This window comes from Rattus rattus, chromosome 5, assembly GCF_011064425.1.
Source record: "Rattus rattus isolate New Zealand chromosome 5, Rrattus_CSIRO_v1, whole genome shotgun sequence".
NCBI lineage: Eukaryota > Metazoa > Chordata > Mammalia > Rodentia > Muridae > Rattus > Rattus rattus.
Window position 1 is genome coordinate 119,410,419 of NC_046158.1, and position 24,148 is coordinate 119,434,566.

Below are 24,148 nucleotides of genomic sequence, written 5' to 3' on the forward strand. Positions count from 1 at the left end.
TCTCACAGCATACCACAGGCTAGCTGAACGAGACTTCTTCCTCTCCGTTCTTCCTTCCTTGCTTTAAGAATGCTGGAATCACAAATGTGTCCCACTACATCCAGTTTTTTGACATGGGTACTGACAATCAAACTCAGATCATAGGTGTAGCACACCCTTTTATCTGCAGAGCCATTTTACAAGCCAGAGCTCATGAAATCTTAATGTCCACTGATGCTTAAATTCACAGCGGAAGCACACTCAATCTTAGACTTCTTAGGTCCAAGAGTAAATTCCCCCAGGCTCCAGCTACTTTAGATCGAATTTTTGTCAACTTGAAAGAATACTGACCACTAAAAAAACTTTGAAACGTCTTTGCAAGTTCGGTCTTTGGATCTATAGAAAGCACCCTGCTCGTGAAGAATACTTTGAAACAGGACCAAGTAAACTTCTCTGAAGTTCAAGTTTCCCCTGTTCTCAAGGAAACTTGAATAAGAATTGGAAACATTTCTGAACTACTGGAATGAGCTCGGCTAAGCATAGAACATTCCTGAGCCATGTCTTACCACCACAGTGGGAAAATCATCGCAGAGCCCGGAACCAGGAGCTTAGTGCAAGCCAGAGTGAAGAGTGGGGTGGGAGGCACTTGGGATTAGAAGTTCAAAAACCAGATCTCTCCTAAGTCAACAGGTAGTCATTTTTAGCACCCCATCTGCTCACAAGTCCTCAGCTGCTCTCTCTCTCTCTTTACTCTTACCATTTGCTTCCTGTCATCCATGTTTCGTCTCTTGTGGTCAGTGGAATGTCAGTGTTTTCTTTTCAAAGGGCTTCTAGGAATTGCCTCCGGCTTGCTTGGTTAAATCCTCTGCCGCACACACTTCTTCAAAAGGACATAGCGTCTGGAGAAAACCAGAATAGGGAGAGAGCATAACTGCTGATAACTCATCTTTAAAGAGCAGCAGGGCTCTGGTTCGTATTGATCTTGGCTTACCTGGCTAATGAGAACACAAACTGGATCTGAGCCCTTCCGGCTCCCTGACCCCAGGAGCTGATGTGATGGGTGGGAGATAATTTCGTATCTCTGTCATTTTTGTTTTTCTAATTACTTACTCTTTGGGACTATTGTGGGTTGAGAATCACATTCCTGACTCCAGACAACACAGGAGCAAGGAATTCTAATTCAGTGTGGGTTTTCGCTTAAGTTAGGGTCAATTTAGGAACTGTCAGTCATTTTAGAGGAATGATGTCTGAAGAGTCATGCTTGGAGAAGACAAGGAAGAGAGGGAGGAAGAGGAAGAAATGGGGAGGAGAGATTTTCTTGGCTTGTGTTATTAAAGGTGAGGACTTTGACTTGGGGTTCCACTTAAGTGACCCGAAGATACCCAAGGACCTGACCTCTTTTCATCTCTCCACACCGGCAAGATCAAAATGGTTGCTCCAAGCCCTCAGAGTTTCATGCTGGCTTTCTGTCACACGAAAGAAAAGCGTTCAGAATTTTCTCTAAGATATTTGAATCCTGTGATATAGGTCACATACTTGTCTCTGCCACAGTCATGTAGCCACCGGCAAGGAATAGGAGGTATTTTGGTGGCTGGATGACACTAGGTGACCTGGCCACCAGAACTGAAGTCAGAGCTCCCTAGCTCAACTCCCGGACCACCAGATTCCCAAGAAGAAACTTTGAGCTACTGACACAGGAAGTGATTACACTGGAGGAATCAATAAATGCCCAAGTTCATCTCCCAGGGGCTGGACTCCTCTGTGCCTTAATAATTTTCCACATTCTCATGAGTTGATAGATATCCTGTGATTAAAACACCTTGACTAAAACCAACCGAGAAGGCTGGAGGGAGATGGCTCAGCATTCAGGAGCACTGACTACTCCTCCACTGGATCAGAGTTTGGATCCCAGCGCATATCAGGCCATCCATAACCACCTATAAAACCAGTTCCAGGGTCACTCATGCTCTTTTCTGGCCTCCATAGGTACTGTGTGTACATGTCGCATAGATACATGTGCAGGCAAAACACCAATACATGTAAAGTGAAGAGAGCATTTCAAAGCAATTTAGGGGAGGAAAGGTCTGTGTTCAGCTTGCAAGTTATAGTCCATCATTGAGGAGTGTCAGGCAGGAATTAAAAACAGGAACTAGAAGAAGAAACCATGGTGATATACTGATTGCTCATTCACTCGTAGGCTCATGCTTTCTCATGCCAAGGCTACTTGTCCAGGGGATGGTGCTGCCCACAGTGGGCTGGTTCCTTACACGTCAATTAACAATGGAGACAATAATCTGCCAGAGGCATCTCACAAGGCAGTCTCATCAGGGCCATATAGTTGAGACCCCTTTCTAAGATGACTCCGGGCTATGTCAAGTGGACAGTTACAGCTAATAAGGACAGTTGGGTTCTGTTATTTAGAGTTACTAAGAAGAGCAAGAGAAGCAAAGCCACCCGGGAGCTTACGTTTATGGAAGAACACAGTGGGATTTGTCTCAGGAACGCCCAGTTTGTGCAAGGGGACAATGACAGTTTAAGCTGCCGGCATGGTCCTGCCCCACCGTTCTGCTCTCCATAGCAGAGCCGGCGTCGTCCGCTCTTCTCCAGGGAAGTCTTTGTTCTGATGATGTGAGCAATTCGACAACTAGAATCTGCTTCTAGTTTACAAGTCATAAAAGATGCTTCAGCAGCAGCTACTGACTTAACTGTAACTCAACAGAAATGATAGGAACGGTTGGAGGGAAACAGACTTAGCGGCTGTTCTATAGTCCTGTGTGTTTCCGGTAGCATCGAAGGTCAAGTTTCAGCAATATTTCTCTAAAAGGCACTTGGCAAGTGTTTTGCTGATTGAAAAGCTATGATTCACCAGACAGATAACTATCATCAACGTGACGATAACTGGGTGGCTTACCACTCTCGCCATGAGCCAGGCAGGTTTGAACTGGGTCATGTTGTGTGGCTTCATCATAACACACACTGTAAGCTACCATTGAGTGTGACAAAGCAGCCGTGGTGGCTGAAATGGTCTGGACCCCTGCATGCTTGATGTTGGTGTGATATTCCACAGTGGTTTGGTGGACAGTGAGAGGTGTCAGGATGTCCCATAGCTATTAATCTATGAACTATTTGTTCGGTCTGGGAGAAGTTACATAATTTCCAGAAACCAAGTATCAGGTTTCTACACTGGTGAAATGAAAGGAAATGCTTACCCTACTTACTTTTCGAAGTTATTAAAAATATGTGTCTTGGGTTCTTTCAAACAGTTTGATGTTTTTTTAAGGCAGAATGAAAAATATTTATATGGGGAAAAATGCCAGTGCCTCCAGAGAAATTTAGTGAATGGTTTATCCTGCAAAATGTACCCTTACACAGTGTACATTTTGTACATCAAGTGCAAAAATTCAACCCAACAGGAAGTGCAGATTCTCCAGTACCCCAAAGCAGTGTGAATGGAGGTAATAATACTTCTTATTCTATGTGTTGACAACTCCCAGCTGTAAGTTTTGACCTAAAGAGCCCAATAGGAGTCCACACTATAAAAAATAAGTTTGCTTTTAAAGTGAGATCTAATGCTAAGTCAAACAATGAACGAGACATTGGGAGCCAGGCACTGAGATCTAAACTTTCTAAAGCAGAACAAGTGTACCTAATGGGATAGCTCAGAACATGAAAGTTTTATATGTGGTTTGTTATTTTGGTTTTGTTTGTTTGTTTGTTTGTTTGTTGTTTGTTTGTTTTTTGAGACAGGATCCCACTAGTAGCCCTGGCTGTCCTGGAAATCACTATGTAGACCAGGTTAGCTATAACTCATGGAGGTCCACTTGCCCTCGTCTTCCAAGTGATAGAACCACAGGAATGGGTCGTCATGTCCAGCGCTGTAAATGTGGTTACCCCTGATGAGGAGATCCTCACATACACCAAATAATGCTATGTAACCGTGTTCTCCAACTTAATTGGTCAATAAAAAAGCTAAAGTCTGTGATTGGCAGTGGATAGAAGCAGATGGGTTTTCAGTTCTCTGGCTGAAGGTAGCAGGTATAGAGAGGACAAAGGAGAGATTAGGGGAGGAGGAAGCTGCCATGCGAGGAGATGGACCATGAGTATGTGGCCTGGAAAAACAGCAAGTAACAAGGGACATAGGCTGTGGTGCAAGTTAGAATAACTCTAAAACCCAATGTAGGCTACAGTTTATGAACAAAATATCTGGTTTGTGTGTCTTTTATCTGGGCTAGCTAGAATATATAATCCATTATCTGTCCAGAAGTTTTGGATATGCAGGCAGGACCAGCCCCTCCATGTGGCTCAGCAGTTCATAGATGGAGTAGATGTTGGGGTGGACCGACTCAAAATCCTGGATCTTGGGCCTGAATGTAGCCGTCAACCCACCAGTTCTCCCACACTCCGTCACTAAGGCCAGTTCTCCAGCACTGCCCTGGCTAGATCATCCAGCAGGGCCACCTCTCCTGACCTCATGCACCTGGGGCTGGCTCTCTCTACCTGCCAGAGACAGCAAAACCTAGGTGGTGGGAGGGCACCTCTCCCTCATTCATGCCACCATGTGGCAGACAAGGGACAGGACCAGCTCTCTTGTGCTCATGCCTTCTGTCAGGCTTACCCTTAGGGCCAGCTCTACTGTACAGGTCAGATGAAGAGCAGGGCCCATTCTCCTGAGTGCTGTGGCCAGTGAAGGGTGGGGCCAGCTGTGTACATCCCTTGGATATCATCATGGTCTCAGGCAACAGCCTTGACCAGGGATGTCCACATGCCTTTGATGGTAATATGGGACATGGACATAGACACACTCTCCTGCTGCATGCTCATGAAACCAGACATGGTCCTCAGGGGCAGCACAGGACAGGACTTCATCATGAACTCAGGAGGCATATTAGGCTACTCACAATAGGCTGTTTCTCTCCACCTTCATATCTCCAGATCTGCTTTTATAGCGCTCAAGCAGTCCGGCTTCGCTTTCTCTCCTGTCTCTTCATCCCATACTTGTACACCTTAGTGATTTGTGCTGTGGATGGGAACATAATGGCAGGGCCATTGGCTGTCTTCAAATGTTTGTCCAACCCTAAGATTCCAAAGGAAATAAATCTCTGGCCAAAGCTAAACACAGCACGGTAAAACTGGGATTCAACATAGTCATCCAGTCTCAGGGCTGAACCGCCACCACAACCAACTAGAGAGATGAGCAGATAGGTCAACGGTGAGAAGTAAACAGAGCAGGACATGTCCAGTCAACTGTGGGTCTCCGCTCTGCAGGTTCTGCTCTTCTTCCTGAGTTAGGATGCAGCTCTGGGAGTCACAGGTACTCATACAATGGTCAGGTTCTCTCAAAGGAAGACGGCGTAGACCCAATGGAGCTTGCCCTTATTACTGGGCCTACTGATGGGCAGTCCAATCCACCATTTCCCAACGAGGAAGAACAGCAACCACCTTCACGACTCCAGTTCTGCCTCGCTTCACGGCGTCTTCTTTTCCATTGTCACCACCTATTTGCTTGCTTCCTTCTCTCCTGTCACTCACACCTACTCACTTCCTGCTGCACAGGGCTATTGTCTCTGCACTTCCTGAGAAAATGGGGCTTGATTACAATTATTTCTTACAGTTCTTGATTTGATCTTGGTTTATTTAAAGACATTTGCAAGCTATCCAGACTAAAACAAAAACCAAATAGGTAGGTACCTAGGGAAAGCGAGTATCTTGTCTCCTCTGCCTCCAGAGGCAGTCCCTTTCCACCCTTGACTCAGATGGTCTTCTAGTCACAAGTGCGTGGGTTTGCTGCTGAAGTGGGGCAGTTGTGCAGAAGAATTAGATCAGATCCAGAATTCCTCCCCGGAAACGCTGGGTTAGAATTTCACTGCTTGCCATCCAGACAAAGCTTTAGGACATGTTCCTAAGCCATTACATTTCCCAAGACCTTGAACGGAAAAGCATTGTCTAGACAGATGATAGAAATGCTTCTCTGTTAATGGATTTAACATTTATACTTCTCTCTTTAGACATCGGGGAAATTAGACACTTAGTTGTTCTAAATGCTTAGATCAACTTCCAGATTGTTTTTTCTGTCATTAAATACAGAGTGAAATTGCTTAAAAATAATACTGATATGTATTTAATATGAGAAAATGTATTCAGTTCTTAGAATATTATGTACAATGATATTGACTTGCTTGTATAATATTGTTTTATCTTAGTAGCACCAGAATTCAAATTTTATTCTTTAAAAACATTTAGACTCATTTATCTTATATGTCTGGGTGCCGTGCCTGCATGTCTGAATGTGTACTGTTCATGTGCTTATAGGTGGTTGTGTTACCTCCTGGGTGCTGGGAACTGAGCACCCTTCTGTAAAAACAGCAAGGGCTCTTAACTGCTAAGCAATCTCTTTACATCCCTCAAAAATTTTCTTGATATCTATCTATCTATCTATCTATCTATCTATCTATCTATCTATCTATCTATCTATCTATCTATCTATCTATCTATCTATCCATCTTTAATCCCAGCACTTGGGAGACAGAGGCAGATGGATCTCTGTGAGTTGAGGCTAGCCTGGTCTACAGAACTAGTTCTAGAACAGCCAGGGTTTCATAAAGAAGCCCTGTCTCAAAAAAAACCCCAATTATTTCTGAATCTAAAATGGAAGGAAAAACATTCTTTAGTAGCACAGAAACTGGACCTAGAACTCAGTGGAGACTGTGATGTTATTTTCTCAGCACTTAACCACAGTGGATTGAGGAGGTGATGAGATGAGCAAAGCGGGCTGAATGAGGGCTCGTTCCTGGGCAGCGCCTGTCCTTTCCTCTAATAATTTATGGGCTTCTGGGCTACAAGACTCCATCATTCTCACGTCTTAAGACTTTTTCTTTTTTTCTTCTTTTCAGACAGAACCTAACTATATGTAGCCCTGACTGGAACTTAATATGTAGGCCAGCCTGACCTTGAAACTCACAGAAATCCACCTGCCTCAGACTCCCAAGTTCTGGGACTACTAAAGGTATGCCTGGTTCTGGTGATTTTGTTTTTCTTAAGCCATCTAGAGTTGGTTGTACGGTTTTTCCATGGTTTGTGTGTGTCCTATGGACGGTCACATCCTCAAAGCTGTTTTCAAGTGTGATGTTGTTGACCTTAAAGGGTGGAGCCAAAGCTGGAGGCAATTGTCAGTGCAGGCACCACCAGCTGAAGAGATTAGAGCTGGTCTTCAGGCAGAGCTCAGGTAGCTCTCCTGGAAGTAAGGCCTCCTCATGTACTCTGCCTGTTCTACAAGTGCTCAATTCTCTGTTTTTTTTTTTTTTTCCATCATGTTGTAACCCAAGACAAAGGGCTTTCAGAGGCTCAGTGGACAAGGCCACTTGACCTTTGGGTTGGTCTGTATATGGTTGGCTCAGGGAATGGCACTATTAGAAGGTGTGGCCCTGTTGGAGTAGGTGTGTCACTGTGGGTGTGGGTTATAAGACCCTCATCCTAGCTGCCTGGAAGCCAGTATTCTGCTAGCAGCCTTCAGATGAAGATGTAGAACTCTCAGCTCTAACTGCTCCATGCCTGCCTGGATGCTGCCATGTTCCCACCTTGATGATACTGCACTGAATCTCTGAACCTGTAAGCCAGCCCCAACTAAATGTTGTTTTTATAAGAGTTGCCTTGGTCATGGTGTCTGTTCACAACAGTAAAACCCTATCCAAGACAACCTTGGATTCCCCTTTTATTTTTCAGATAGATTCTCTTGTAGCACAGGTTGTCCTGGAATTTGCTATATTGTTGAGGCTAACTTTGAACTGCTGATCCTCATGCCTCTGTCTGCAAGTACTGAGATGTTAGACTTGAGCTACCTCTGCCTCTGATCTTGGATTTTTCAGCCTTCATATTGATAATTAACACATTCCCCCCCTTCTTTCTTTCTTGGCTTCTGGCATTTTATTATAACAATAAGAGATTAATATTGTTGGTTTGTTTGATGTGCTACATTGCTAAGGCAATGGAGAGGTTCTTTGGCATGCAAAGAAATCTGGAGTGCATTCCCTATGTGGTCTCTGATACTTTTTGAGTTTTCCAGTAGCCCCCCTACAATTGTGAATGTAAATGCTGGATTATCCCTTCAAAAGGAGGAACTTATGTAATCACTAATTATTTTCAGAGTTTATACTTGATCAATGAGTTGCTGTTGGAGTAAACCCATCTTCAGCCAGGCAGTTACACATGCCTGTGGTTATAGATATTTGGGGGTGGGAGGCTGAATCGGGATGATGGTTTGAGACCAAGAATTCAGTACCAGCCTAGGGAACACAGAGATTGTCTTAAATCACACAAAATGAAACTTAAAAGTCACCTATAAAAAAGTATCTTTCCTTCTTAATTTGATAATTTCCCTCAAAATTTAATGTGCTATTTTTTAAGACAAGGTTTCGCTCTGTAACCAAGGAACTCATGGCAATCCTCCTGCCTGAGCCTTCTGAGATCGGAGATTACAGGCGTGAGTCACAACAGCCCTCAGATGAACTCTTTGCAGTATGGTTAATTGCATTCTTTCATATTGGCCCAAGAGAAAAGATACTGATATTAAGTTCAGATTTTTTTCCCCTCAGGAAAAAATATGACATCTACTCAAGACAAAAGTACGTAAAGGGGAATTTTTTTTTTAATTTCAAAAATGAATGAAAAGCACTTCATAAGCCCCGCAGGCACCGCTCCCAGCTCCTAGCACACACTTCCCAGCTAGGCTGTTTGCTTTGGCGCTGTGACATCATGTAGAGATTTTTGTCTCCACAGCTTGGCAAATTCGGAGTAATGTAGAGCCCACACATAAGGCTCAACACAGGCTCTCTCACACGCGTCCTCATTTTCCCATGTGCCTGAGGCTGGCGGCTGCTCCTTTATAAATGTTGGGAGGAAGGTGATGATGTGATGGAGACACAGGAAACAGTTTGGAACCAGAATGCCAGGCACACAGCACAGCGGAGTCCCATCTGCTTTCTAGGGCAGTTTGTTTCACTTCCCTTGACTTGTGGCCACACCCAGAAATCTGGAAACCTCACAGTTCCTAAGCATCCTATTCCAGAAAATACAAGTTGCACATAGTTTGACCACCATGTAACAGAAGAGGAGAAATGGGGTTGGAGAGGTAGCTCAGTTAGCAGGAAGTCTGCCCATTATTCAAGAGGCCCAGAGTTTATCAGTGCCACATGCTCTGGAATTGCCCATGTAACTCCAGGAGCTGGGAGGTAGAGGTAGGAGGACCAGAGGCTCAAGGTCCTACAGTCTGGACTATGTGAAACCCAGCCTAAAAAAGGGGTGGTGGCGGCAATCATGGTTCATGTTGGGGTTCAGGAATCACTCAGACCCCAGCCTCAGTTAAACAAAATAATTTATTGAACACACACTCCAAGACAGACCAGGGTTACAGCATAGACTTGGGAGCTGAGGCTGGACCTTGACTATTTCTCAGGGCCACCTTATAAAGGCATGCGCCACAATGCCCAGATCTGTGTTCTGTGAGCTTCATTCTTTGAATTCACCAGGTGAGAACTCAGAAACCACTGACTTGGTCAAAGTTTTATGTGACCTTGAGTGGCTGGCACCTGATCCTGAGTTAAAGCCCACCTAAGACAAGAGGCAAGTTCCTCTGAACGCCAAGACATCTCACTTTTCCTCCGTCAACTCCTCTGAAGAGTGATTCTGGCCTGTAACCTCAGAACTCAAAGAAGCAGAGGAAGACTGAGTTTGAAGATGAGGATTATGGAGCAAGTCCGTATCTCAAAACAGAATGCTTGGAATGTAGCTCAGTGCGAGGGCACTCCCCTAGTGCACACGGCTGGGTTTTATTTCCAGTACTCAAAAGAAATGAAACCAATTAAATTTCATCCCTACTTTATCTGAATTAAAGCTAAGAAAAGTTTCCTTAAAAAGTATGAGAGAGATGGGTCATCGGTTAAGAGCACTGACTGCTCTCCCAGAGGTCCTGAGTTCAATTCTCAGCAACCACATGGTGGCTCACAACCATCTGTAATGGGATCCAATGCCCTATTCTGGTGTGTCTGAAGACAGTGACAGTGTACTCACATACACAAAATGAGTAAATCTTAAGAAAAGAATGAACTAAGGAATGTTACAGAACTATCTGTAGTCAATACGCATAAGCACTGGTTGACTTCATTCTCACTGATTCGTCAACGTTGGGAGGTTCATGGACATATGTCAGCATTATTTGGATGAACAGTCTAACAAGAGTGCTCTTGACAAAGACAATCCTGCTTGGAGCCTTTATTTTTCTCCACTGTAGCAAACAATTTAAGAGGTGCTATTTTTCCCTTCCAGACTGTTTAAACTGTCATGATTTCATTTGCATTGAGCTTTGCACCTTTAAAAAACACGCTTTCTTGGTAAGCTTTGGCTTTTATACTAAAGATGACGGTACACAAACCTAAAGGATTTGTATTTCCTTTTGGAAGGCGCTGTATCTAATTGCTACCGTCCACTTTGCCTTTTACTTCCTTTTACTTATATGCAGCAATCTAGTTTTCCTGTGTGAGTGATCAGTTAATAGTTCATAAGATTCAGAACAGGTAGAACCAGCCCTTTAATTTTAAAAAGAATTGGGGTTTCCTTAAATTTATATCAGCATACCCACCCTTCTAAGACATTCTATAAACCTAAAGGACAGACAGATTTTTTGTTGGTACAAATAGGAAAATGACTAGAGTCCATGAACATTCCAAATCCAATTACGGGAGGAATAAAACTGCCTTCCCATAGAACTGACTTCTTAAAGAGTTAAAATCATACTTTTCAGAGTAGTTGGCTTTAAGTGCGTACAATGACACAAACCAATGCTACACAAATGAGTAAATCCATCTCACACTTTTATTTATAAGTTAGTTCTACAAGCAAATTACTAAGCACAGAAAAGGTTCACAGCTTCCATCCTTTACACTAGAAAAATATATTATTTTACCAGCTTCTCAAATTTGCCTCCTGCCTTCAGAGACTAAGGTACTACATATACAGATTTTCAATTTGTTTTCACTCTTTACACAGAAAACTGACACTATTTACACAGACTGTAAATAGTATCTTAGGGAGCCGAATTAAGAGTAACCGTACTTGTAGGAAATGAACTTCATACAATATAAAAGTCTTAAGAATTCTATAGTTTATATAATTATATTATGGCAAGTCTGTGACAATACATAGTATAAAACATGAAGTATTTACAGTTAGGTAAACAATTACATAAGGGGAACATTTTTTCTAAGTTTAAAAATTTTCTGTGTGTGAATATTTTGCCTGGAATTATGTTTATGCACACACTATGGGCAAGGAGACCGTGGCCCACAGAGGCCAGGAGAGGGCCCAAGAATTACATATGGAATTACATATGGTTGTGAACTGCATGTGGGTGCTGGGATTCTCTGCAAGAACAACATTATTCCTGTGCTGAGCCATCTCTCCAGCCCCAATGAAGAGCAACTTCACGATGGTCAGAAAAGGGTATTTTTCATATTCCAGAAAGGTGGCTTTTTTCCCACTATCCTTTACGCTAGCTAATTCTGTACACTTGAGATAGCAGAGGCTATCTCAGTTATTTGACCCTCTGTTTTTTTCTGGCTTGGAACTGCTCTGTTTTGTTTTTCACAGATTTAATCAGCATGGACAAGGCGGGATCCATGCGTTGCTTCTGTGCTGGCTTTCCGGTGTCCTGCTGTGCTCTCTCCACTGCTTGAATGAGTAGTTCTTCTTTCTGTTCTCGATGTCGTGCTTTCTCCTCCAGAATTTTTTCCATAGCTTTTGTTTTCTTGAAATTAGGATCAGAAGGATCCAAATTGAACAAGTGGGAAGTGTACATTGCCTGAAACCGTGCATCACTGACATTTACCTGCAAATGCAAAGAGAACAAACACGTAAACAAACGCAGAGTGCTGGGGTTATTACTGCACATGTGTGCACCCTGGGCACTGGGGCATTTGAACCAATTCTGCAATCTCAAAGGCTTTCTGTTTGTTACTGGAGACAAGGTCTGTCTTTTTAGTCTAGGCTGAACTGGAACTTTCTGCTTTTGAACACAGGATCCTCGGTCCTGGTCTCCTGAGAACTAGGGTTAAGGTGTGTGTACCATATCTAGGACAGGCTCAGTGGACTTTTGAGGCCCGCCTTTTTAGTAACAGTCTGGAGGGTATGCTACTCTCTCTCCCATACTAATCTACTTGACTAGTGGCCCATGTGTACTCTGTGGTCTGTAACTTGGATGATCACTGTGACTGGCTAGAGAAGTGGCTCCTAAAGCAGGGCTTCCTGTTCCTTGCTTAGCATAAGACCAACTTCTAATTTGTCACAGACAAAGTCAATCAGGACACCGTCTAATTGCCTGGAGTTTAAGCAGTCACTACATTCTGGTATCAGAAAGGTAGCTACTCAGGATTCCAGATTCAAGGTCACTGGGCAGCTTAGCCAAACCGTGTTTCAAAATATAATGTCAACAGTAGCTGGAGATGTTGTTCAATGGTGGAGGGCTTGCCTAAACCAGTGTGGGGCTCAAGGTCAACCACCCTGGGACCACAGTGAAAAAACAATAAAATAAAGAAATCCACCTTTGAGTTCAAGATTTGGTGAGATACAAACCCCAGACTTATCCTCTATGTTTCTATAAAAAGTACTATGGTCCAAACTTGAAAAGTGTACCCTCAATCCAGCCAGGCTTAGGAGTAAACAACAAAGAAAGACCTGAGTCTACCTAGTTATAGTGATACTGACAGACACCGTACCAAAAATAACAAAGGGACTCTCATGAAAACGCAGTCTGTGTGTACTTGTCTATGTGCAGGTGCCTGTACTGCAGATGACTGAGGTTGATTATCAGGTGTCTCCCTTTAATGTTCTCTACCGCAGTTCTCTCTCACTGAAGTGACAGCCCATCAACTGGGTACGCTGGCTGTCAGCAGGCCCGCTGGATCCTTCTGTGTCCACTCCCTATAACTCCTGCTCCTGCGAGCACTGGGATCCAAACTCAGGTCTCACGTTCTTTACCCACTGAGCCATCTCCAGAGCCCTCATGCAAAAACTTAAAAAAGATTATTTGTGTGGCACGTAGAGGTTAGAGCACAGCATGTGGGCGATGGCGACTGGACTCAGGTTGTCAGATTTGGTGGTAAGTGACCTGCTGAGCTGTATCACCAGTTCCATGAAAAAGTATTTTATACACGATTACTTATGGGTGAAGATAGAGCTCACAACAGAAAAAGTAATTTATCAGAGACTCCATGGGAACACAAAGATATATGAAAAGGTGGAGCCGTAGTTGTCTTGCAATCCTTCTAACATGCTACAAAGAAGTTTATGTCTTTCCATTCACTTTGATCCAATTCAAAACTCACCCATCTATTTTTTTCTTCCAAATTCACTAGTGGAAACTGTCAAGCAGTTCCTAGTGGCTATTTTAAAGTTTTCTGTGGAGGGCTTGGACTCATGCCTATGGTCATTAGGACCACACTCTCAGCATAAGAAGGAAACTGATGAGTGACAGCAACAATATACACAAATTAAAAAGCATGGCCCACCTAGTTGGCTACTGTACACATCGAGAGTGAGGCTGTCATGTGACCTCTCCACGCTCAGCTGACTATCAACGCACGAGCATCACTGTTTCTGGTTTTGACCTTTAAAGGCTATAGGTTTTTGTTGTAGCACGGCTACCAACTTTAAGCTAACTATCTCATTTAGTGCTCAACCGGAGAACAGCGGGATGAACTGTTAGATTAAAGGACAGTCACTTTGTCACCTTTACAGGCCTTGACAAGACTTTTTGAGGGTAACTTCTTGCCTGATTCCTATCTCCAGAGTGACTTTAGATTTAACTCCACCTTCAAGAAGCTAACAATACTTGCAGAAAGGAGTCTAGTATAACTGTTCTCTGAGAGGCTCTACCCAGCAGCTGACTGAAACAGACACAGACACCCACAGCCAAACATTGGATGGGGACAGAGACTTGATGTGCCAGGGTGGGAGATACCCAAGGGGAGCTTCCTCCCTTTCAGAGGAGAAGGGGAGAGGCATGGGGGAGGGACTATGTGAGGGGGGGAACCAAGATATAAAATGAATTAGTAAGAAAATCAATGGGGAAAAAAGACGCCATAATAACTTGAGCTGCCAGTTACCTCAAAGTCATCTTCAAGTAACTCCTTCTTTTTCATAAGCTGTTTCTTCTTCTTTTTGCTCAGATTCTGGTGCTCTACGATCTTGTCATAATTGAAGTGTTTCTTGCTGTCCTCTTCCTCATCCATTACAAGTAAAGCCATCTCGGCCTGCAGAGAGGAAAACAAAGAAAAACGACAAATGCACAGCTGAGTTTCCCCAGTTGCTGTTCTGAGCACTGCTTCTACTCCATGAGTGGAGCTTAGGAAGAGGCCCAGGAGACAGAGCTTAAGTTCATCCCAGGCTACGAGGTGAGAACTAGCTACAGGGAAGGAGGGAGAAATAGTCTTTATTTAAAAGACAGGCTTCCATTTCTGTAGAGTGACCTCATTAGCAGGCAGAGGAAAAGAGCCCCAGGTCTGTCAAATACATTTCATCTTCACCTTGTTCTTTTTAAGCAATGACATGAAATTTACTTTGTGATACAAATTACAGTTTCCAGATGTGTACTTTAGCAATTAGGAAAATTCCTTCGCTCTTTTTCCCTTTGCCTCTTTCAATACTGATGCACTTTCATGAGGCAGACTCAGCATTTGCTTCTGAGGATAAGCATTGCATTTCCACTGACCATGAGACCAAGAGTCAGCTAAACAACCACCAGAACTAGAGACAACACACTCGAGCACGCTCCGGTGCCTCCCACAGCTCCCTGTATTACACACAGGACGCTTTATTCCTCGCCTTCCATCGCTGGCACTCACATGGGACTTCCCTATAGAGCCAAGTTCCATGAGCGGAACTTAAGCTACTTTAAGTAGCTTTATGAGTGCTACTTCTATGTAAGGGGTGGAGAATAGAAACACGCACTAAGCTCCACAGTTCAGATGGCTAGTCAAGGCTCACTCCCAGAGCCACATGGGTGCTGCTGACCCCGCAGAAGTACACATGACTTTGGAGTTTTGGAATCACTGGGTTATGCATAAATATGCATAATTTCTAATGAAGACTTAACATTTGTATATTAAACTTATAACCTCTAATAATAAAAGAGAAATTAGCACTTGACAAGCTATATAACAGAAACTGTAGTATAGGGCAGATCAAATAGAATCAAAGGATATGAAAACATTACTTTTAGGTTTAAATATGTCTCAGTCATAGGGTGTGAATGAAAAAAAATCTTAGTCATAAAAGTGCATACATATTCATATTCTGCAGAAATGTTTGGTTAAAGGTGACATTTAAAAATTATGTGGCTAAGATAACTATGTATCTTATAATTTATTTACAAGATCCACTTGAAAAACTAGTTTTAAAATTAGAGACAACAAGAACTCATATGAATCACATCACTTTAACTGCACATATCAATCATTGATTAACACTCAACAACAACCACAATGTCTACCTTTTGTTTTTCTAGTTCAGTTTCTTCCTCTGAAGTTGCACCGTCTTTTGCAGATTTCATTGATTTTTTCTTTATACCTGGTACAGCAAACCAACAGACAGCTTAAAAGATGGGCTCAACAGGGAAAATTTGTTTATACTATAAACAGAACACAAAATATCTAGAAGTGATTGTCTATTTTAACATTTATTCATGAGTACACTGTACCTGTCTTCTGCACTAGAAGAGGGCATCGGATCCCATTACAGATGGTTTTAAACCACCATGTGGTTGCTGGGAGCTGCCCTCAGGATCTCTGGAAAAGCAGTGAGTGCTCTTAACTGCTGAGCCTTTTCTCCAGCCCTCTAGAAGTGATCCTAACAAATGCAGACCAGAAGAGAGAAAGGCAAACACAGAAAGAAGGCCATGGGTCTAAGAGTGCACAAGCCTTCTGGGAGGCAACTAAGTGTTAAAAAGAAGGCGCTTTTGTTAGTATAGTGGCACATTTCTGTAACTCTGGCACTGGGATGGCAGAGGAAGAAGGGTGCGAGTCCTAAGGATGACACATAGTGAGACCATCTCAAAACCAAAGCAAAACCAGTAACTAAAGACAGTCACTAAACTATGTACTGAACAACATGGCTTAGTCTTTTTGTAAAGAAAAAAAAAATCCCCAAAACTTCACGGGTTATTCAAAAGGATGAACAATTTGCCTCATCTTAGAAAACCAGAATTGAGTTATGCCCTTATCTGTAAAACAGGTGCTTTAAAAAAATTATGTGGGCGTGCATGTATCATATCAAGAGGGAAGGTCAAAGAACAAATTGTGGGAACTGGTTCTTCCTTTCCATGTGGGTCAGGTGTGTGTGTGTGTGTGTGTGTGTGTGTAACTCAGGTCTTTAATGTGACAGTCAGCACATTTACCCTCTGAGTTATATCTTGCTCAGAGGTATATATGTGTGTACCTAGTGAATGTGTGGTACCCATGGAGGCCAGAAGAGGGCATCAGTTCCCTCAGAACTACAGTTACAGTTGATCTTCCATTTGCATGTTAGGAACTGATATAGAATCCTTTGCAAGAAAAGTGAGTGCTTTTAGTCACAGAGCCATCTCTCCAGTTCCAAACAGAGAATTCAGTAGCAGCTACTCAGAATACCTGTAGGGTTATTCTAGGGACTCCATGGATTAGTAAACTGCAAGAATGCAGCTACTGCTTTGCCCACTATTATGTGCTATAGATGTCTGCAATTATTCCCACTATTGTCTGATTATACATATGTCTTAAGGTTTTTAGTATAAATTATGCTGATGCTTTGCTTCTTTTGTGTGTCTAAGTGTGAGGACTGCAAAAGTAGATGAAGTCATGGTGATGGATAGGAAAGATCAGTTTGAATATCTGGTTAGTTTAGAATGTTTCTGCAACTCTGGTTCTCTGTGAACCACGGGACACCATCCACTGAATAGAAATGGACAATCTTGTACTGGGAATGCAGCTCAGTTGGTACAGTGCTTGCCTAGCATGCATAAAGTTCTGGATTTGATACAACACAACATATAAGCAGGCATAATGGTTCAACTCATGCCTGCAACTGAAGTACTCAGGAGGTGGAGGTAAAAGGTTATCCTTAGCTACACAGGGAGTTAGAGGCCAACTTGAGCTACATGAAACTTCATCTTCCAACAAAAAAACCAAAAATGAACTGTGCAGTGGTTTGAATGAGAAAGTCCTCTGTAGTCTTAGGCATTTGAATACTTGGTCTCTGGTTGGTAGTGCTGTCTGAGGTTGGCTAGCTATGGCATTATGTTACGGTCTCTAACCTTCTGCAACCACAACCTACAACAAACTCTTCTATTATTTGTCTTGGACATGGAGTTTTATCACAATGGAAATGTAACTACACATTCCCAATGTTCTCCATAGTAACAACAATTAAGATGCTGGAAAGTTGGGCCAGAGGTTGAGAGGCCTTGTTTTTGATGAAGATCCCATGCTCAGTTCCCACACAGTGGCTCACAACTACCTGAACTCCAGCTCTGGGGGAATGCAAGGCCACACATCTGTCTTTGAAAAGCTTCCCCCACATGTAGGTTATATGCAGGATAGCAGGGGAATGAAACAATCCTGTTCTAAAACATTATCTTATCACTAATCTCCTAGTAAGTAGGAACTAATATGTTAAGACAGTCTTGGTCATGCATGCCTGAAATGTCAGCCTCAGGACAAGCCTGGGTACACAGTGAGATCCTGTTTCAAAAACTGAACAGAGGAAAATAAAGTTTTATTTTTAATCTCTTGGGAATATTGCAAGAAGTACACAAGGATCGAATCTATTGACCCATAAAAACAGACTCCAAGTCAGATGTTACAATTTTATAGTTATAGAAAATAGAAATAAGTGTTATACCTATATTAATGGACTTTCCTAGAAATATTCCTGTCTACTAACTTCATGATTCAAGCTGAATTTGTCCAAAATATTCTTATTTATGATTTCAATCTGTTTAAAATTTCATTTTGTGCAGGGACACATATGCACAAGCATGTCAGTTTGGTTTGTGGATAGTCAGATGACACCTTTGAGATCTTATTTCCTCCAACTACTGTGAAGTTCTGGGTGTAAAACTCAGGTCCATCAGGTATGCTTGACAAACACTTCTACCTGCAGAGTCATTTTATCTGCTCCTACGTTAACCTTTAAACAATTTCCGTGATCTTGAGCTAACCACACTTCAAAAATTGTCCATTATTTGTCCTTGAACTGACTTCAAGCTGGGTATGCTCAGTTCTATTAATTATTATTCATTAATAATTCTATTAATGTGCAGGTTCTCTGAGTAACATCCTCATGCTGAAAGAGATAACTGCTTTGGAAAAACCCCTGTGAGATACTAATATGCTGCAGGTTACTAAGTCTCTGTCCATTCTTTTATTTCTTGGTTATTTTTGTTTGTGCCTTTTCACTCACCAAAATATAGACCCGTGTTTAGCTATAAAGCAAAAAAACTTAATAATATACCTATGGAAAATGATGTGCTATAGAACAAAATCTGTCCAGAACTATCTATACAGACATTCTATTTTACATCACTTCTAGTGTCTGAATTGTGCTCTAGAAAGCTTCTTCTAGTTTAGTTGCGTGCTTCTTATGGGATAAGAGCCCCAGCCAGACACACCTCCCTAGAGCATAGGTGAGGTCTCAGTACTGAGTGGATGGGGACCGGTAAACTTCCCTACTCATTGCCTTTTTTGGGTGCAAGTTTCTACATCCAAGATCACTTGCTCTTTCTTTAGGTCGATACACTATAGTTTTGCTTAAAAAAAAAAAACACAACAACAAAACCCAGCACTCTTTTCACACCCAGCTTTTTATTTATGTGAGTTCTAGCTCTGCCTCTAAGTCATTTTTACAATAACCTTGCAGAAGCACACTATGATTCAGATTCTATCAGCTACCAACTGTGCCTGGATGATCAATTACCATCAATATATTCAACTATAAAGTGACCTAGAAATGGATCTGAGGACAGGATGCAAAGGTCACTCGTACACTGTCAAGCAGCACACAACCAGTATGCCGTGCACATGTAACACATGTAACACACCATCTGAATGAGCCCAACGGGTAAAGACAGCTGACTTCACTGTGGTTTACAGAACACTTGACGGCAAAGCATAGATACACCCACTTCTCAAACGACCTCAATGGACCTTTTTCTGCAAAACTAAGTTTCCTAGTTCTTACTAATGTGTGTTCTCTGCAGGGATCAGCACTATGTTAACAGATATACCACATCATGTCACTTTCTTGCTTTAGGGCTTTTTGTAAGTCAACAATAAACTCCCAACTTTCTGTCCTGACAACAGAGCTCTGCAGGTCACTCCCATTAGACCTTCATCCTAGCTCCACACAGACCTCCCTCTCTGGCCATGCCTCAGCCATATGATGTCTTTCAATCCATCCAACACTGCACAAAGTATTCTTTCTCACATATCCTTTCCCTTCCTGTGCAATGCTCTTCCCCTGGTACTACAAGCCCAAGGTCTCAGCTCAAATTTCACGACCTCAAGGGAGCCTTCTTTGCCTATCTTACTTACAGGACACACCCACTTTATCTTTCTCTTCCTAGTTATAGTCTCTATACCCATCTATTTCTTTTAAAACATTTATCATACTTACACAGTCCTGTTTCTATTTTCAGTACATCATTTCTAAAACCAGAATTCCTGAGAGATTGTCTTGTCTATACTACTGTTCTAGCTCTAGCCTATCAGATTGCACAGCACTTATCGCAATACACAACAACGTTTAAAACCAGATTGAAACAATTCTTATGAAGCATTAAGAAATAAACACATTGAAAGCAAACAAATTCTACCTATATTGTTCTCCCAGAATGTTTGATACTAACATGAAAGAACGCTTATATTCAATTTAAATGTGCTGTCTTTAAGAAATCTGGGCACTGAAGAGATGGCTCAGCGGTTAAGAGCACTGACTGCTCTTCCAGAGGTCCTGAGCTCAATTCCAGCAACCACATGGTGGCTCACAACCATCTGTAATGGGATTCGATGCCCTCTTCTGGTGTGTCTGAAGATAGTGACGGTGTGCTCACATATATAAAATAATTTAAAAAAAAAAAAAAGAGAGAGGAATCAGCTACCTCATGCTACTGAACCATTTAGGTTATTCTTTGAATCCTGCTGTGTGTTCTGCAATCTGACCAGTTATATATGTCAAATGAAGCACTTTGGACACAGAACAGGGAAACTCCAGTGTTCCACATCTCTCCATTATAAACAATTTTAGTCAAGAGGATAAGGCTAAAATCCATCATCTATAAGAAATGACTACATAGGAGTGATAAAAAGCAGATATGCTAGGTTTCCCTTTCCAATCCCTAAGAATCTCAAATCCTATAATAGAATTTATTCAACTTAATCTCCTTTTCATCAATAAAATGTCAGTGCTAAGAGGCTATAACAAGCAGGACATACTTTTAAGCAACTCAGACTTTTCCTGTTGAGAACTGATTTGGCCTACTGATCAGGAGTGAGAAGCAGGGAAACTTCATAAAACACTTTTCTTTACAATGCCAGCTTAGAGTTGCTCAAAGAGCAAACCTTTGGAAGCTCACAAGTATGTGGCATAAGATGAGGGGAGGACAAAGCACAGAGGAGAAACTGGAAAGATTTACAGTAGCTTCTGCAGTGACTTGCCCAAGCATGGCCCCAACCTTCCCCAACACATTCACATCCGCCCAAAGGTAAGAGCGAAAGCATCTGACAGCACAAGGGTACAAACACATGGAGCGAAGACTCCTTGGATATAGGAAGTAAGACGTCCTAGTTTAAGAGTCCGAAGAAAAGGGACTGTGAGAAAAGCTGGAGTTTCAGTACATTTAACAAAGATAAATGCAAAAAGGAATGAAATAGTAAGCATAGGTACTTTTGTATATTTGAACAGAAAAGGCTATTACACTGTAATTCCATGTACACATTTAAAGAGTATATACATGCCATGACAAATCCATTTCACTTTTAATTCATTGCCTTTGCCAAAAGAGACCTGGAGAAGAAGTATTATAGTGCAGAGACTAGTCCTCATTCGAAACATCGTTCTTTAAGTCCATTAGCTAGCTATAAAGACCATTTCCAGAAAAGAGTCTCCATTAAACTGTTACACCCATTATTATTAAAGCGTCTCCTAATGAGGGAGCTGGAGAGATGGCTTAGCAGTCAAGAGTATTTGTTGCTCTTGTATAGGACCAAGGTTAGGTTCCTAGCACCTACACAGCAGCTTAAAACCATTTGTAACTATAGTTCCAGGTGCTCTGACACCCTTCTCAGACACTGCATGCATGTGGTGTACATACATGTAGGCAAAGCAGCCACATACAGCATAAAAATAAAGATGTCCTTTTAATGTTTTTAATAATGCATTATTTTATATTTTCTATAACAGAAGACACATTGACTCTTCTTAACAATTAATATAACTGAACTCTACAGCACAGAATTGGTTACAAAACATTAACGGAGCAATCCAAATTCTAGAAAATTTCAGAGAATTGTTAAGTCTGTATCATTTCAACCCATATCATCCTTTTCTGAGGATTCCAACAGAAAATTACAAATACAGGCTGGCTTACCTATTTTTTTAACTTCTTCAGCAAAGTAGGGATCATTTAGATCAACATCAGAAGGAATCTCATCTTCACTGGCTTCTTCAGCAAGAGCCTTAAGGAGAGAAACAGTAGTCACTACCAATAACTTAAGTCATACAGGATAGGTTATTTCAAGTACTTAGAGCAATCTATTTTCTGGTTAAGGAAAATGTTTTCAATTGCAAAATTTTAAAACATAAATTGATGATCTGTTTCTATGTTGTTTAAAAATGATCTTGGATTGGGGAGATGGTTCAGCAGTTAAAAGCCATCACTATTTGTCATAAAGACCAGAGCTCTGATACCAGCACCCATGTCAGGTGGCTCACAACAGCTGTAACTTCAGCTTCAATTCTGGTTTCTAAGGGCCTATTTGTGCACCTGCATATATACATAGATATATGCACAGACAGTTACACACACACACACTTTTTTTTTAAAAGGCCTGGCATGGTGGCCTAAAACCACAGAGGAGGCAGAGGCAGACAAATTTTCTTTGAGGTCAGCCTGATCTACAAAACAAGTTAGTTCCAAGCAAGCCAAGGATACTTTAAGACCAGTTAACAAAACAAAACAAAACAAAACACACCTTGTTTTATCTGTGGTCTAACATTGTAAACTATCAATCTATTTTAACAAATATGCTTAGAATGTATTCATCCTGGACACAAAATGATCCACTAAACCTTAAAGGCACTAAGGAATCAGATGGCATCTAATGCTATTATCAATCTGGTGCAGAACACCTAGCTTAGCAGACACTAATTACTTATATGTATTTGAGATATTACAAGTCCAGATCCTCTCTTGGCTGCTCTTTCTCCCTCTGGCACTTGCTAGAACCAGGAGCCTTCATCCACAGACCCTCTAGTCTAGTCCAGGTGGTGAGGAGACACTGGTACACGGCACAATCCCCCCCAACTCTAGTCCAGACCCAGCTAGACCCGCACCCTATGCATGTGCTTTGGCTTGCTCTGATGAACCCACCTGATCTCACTGTAACTTGTACCTTCTCTAATGCCCAGGCTCAACCACAACCAGGGTCCCACTCAAGCCTTTTCCTAACTCCCAGGTATCAGCTTGGCCTACTGTGTTCATATCAGATTCACAACCAACAGAAGAAGCCCATACTTCTAGGTTTCACTGCACAAAAAAATATGAAAGGTCAAGACAGTATGTTCTCTCAAAACTACCAGTCCTATGGAAGTGTTCTACAGTGAGTGTTGCCTACAGGAACTCCAGAACTGCGATGATTTGAATATGCTTGGCCCAGAAGTGACACTATTAGGAGGTGTGGCCTTTTTCTTGTTGGAGGAAGAGTGTCACTGTGGGAGTGGGCTTTGAGACCCTCTCCCTAGCTGCCTGGGAGACAGTCCTCACCTGGCTGCAGCTGGATCAAGATGCAGAACTCTCAGCTCCTTCCAGCACCATGTCTGCCTGGATGCTGCCATGCTTTCTGCCAGGATGACAATGGACTGAACCTCTGACATTGTAAGTTATCCCTAACTAAATGTTGTCCCAATATAAGAGTTGCCTTGGTCATGGTATCTCTTACAAGGTCACAGAATGGAACAAACAAACTTAAAAGAAAGAACAAAAACAAAACCCAAGAAGTTTAGAGACACAACCAAAATCAATGAACTCAAAAGATGAAAATGTCTGCGTAGTACCCAAGAAAACACAAACATAAGGCTGAAATGACATGATAAAAAGAATACAGGTCTTTAGAAAAGAGAAATAATGAAGAGACCTCAAGCTGAAATGAAGGTAGAATTGAAAAACTTAACACAAATAGAAAACTCAGAGAAAATCTTTACAAGTAAAATTGATAGAATATAAGTTATATTTTATAGTCTATACCTATCTGTTACCTACATACCTATATAGGTAAAAATTATATTTAGATAAATGTACATATAAATAGACAAGCAAAAAACCCTGAAGTCCAAAACAAAACACAGAAAAAGAACTGTGGGACTCATGAAAAACCAAATCTTTGATTTTTGGCCATATGGTAATAGACAAGATGTTCAAAAAGATCATAGAAGAAAACTTTCAAACTAAGGAAAGATAAAACCAGATGGTCTCAGAAGCACAGCTGTTAACACCAAATAGACAAGAACATAAATAAAATGCCTACATTATCATAGCTAAAACACAAACAAGAACCAAGAGTAGTGAAAGTGCCAAGGGGATAATCGCTAGTCACATAAAGGAAAAGCCGTCGGAGTAACAGCTGACTTCACAAAGGAAACTCTCAAAGCCAGCAGAGCGCAAGTTTTACACAACCAACTATCTAGACTACCTTACTCAATAAAGCCATCTGCCATAGTTGAAGGAGAAAGAAAAACTTCCCATGATGCAAATAGGCTAAAAAAAATCATGTCCAGAAAACCAAGCCTGAAGAGATCACTAGAAACAATACTTCTGAATGAAGAATAAACATAGCCAAGAGACCCTAGAAGGAAGACAAATGAAGCTATAACTAAT

The 24,148-nt window shown here is 41.8% G+C and overlaps 1 protein-coding gene across 1 annotated transcript in view; it reads right to left on the minus strand.

The window, feature by feature from the left end:
* Positions 1 to 10,824: 10,824 nt before the first annotated feature.
* Esf1 (ESF1 nucleolar pre-rRNA processing protein homolog) overlaps positions 10,825 to 24,148 on the minus strand; it is a 52,430-nt gene continuing 39,106 nt past the window's right edge. Inside the window, exons 11-14 of the mRNA XM_032904307.1 lie at positions 21,644 to 21,731; positions 15,515 to 15,591; positions 14,130 to 14,276; positions 10,825 to 11,854 (exon numbers count right to left, since the gene is read on the minus strand). Of these exons, the coding sequence (XP_032760198.1) occupies positions 11,561 to 11,854; positions 14,130 to 14,276; positions 15,515 to 15,591; positions 21,644 to 21,731 (606 nt within the window). The 3' untranslated portion in view covers positions 10,825 to 11,560. The remainder of the gene's footprint in view (positions 11,855 to 14,129; positions 14,277 to 15,514; positions 15,592 to 21,643; positions 21,732 to 24,148) is intronic.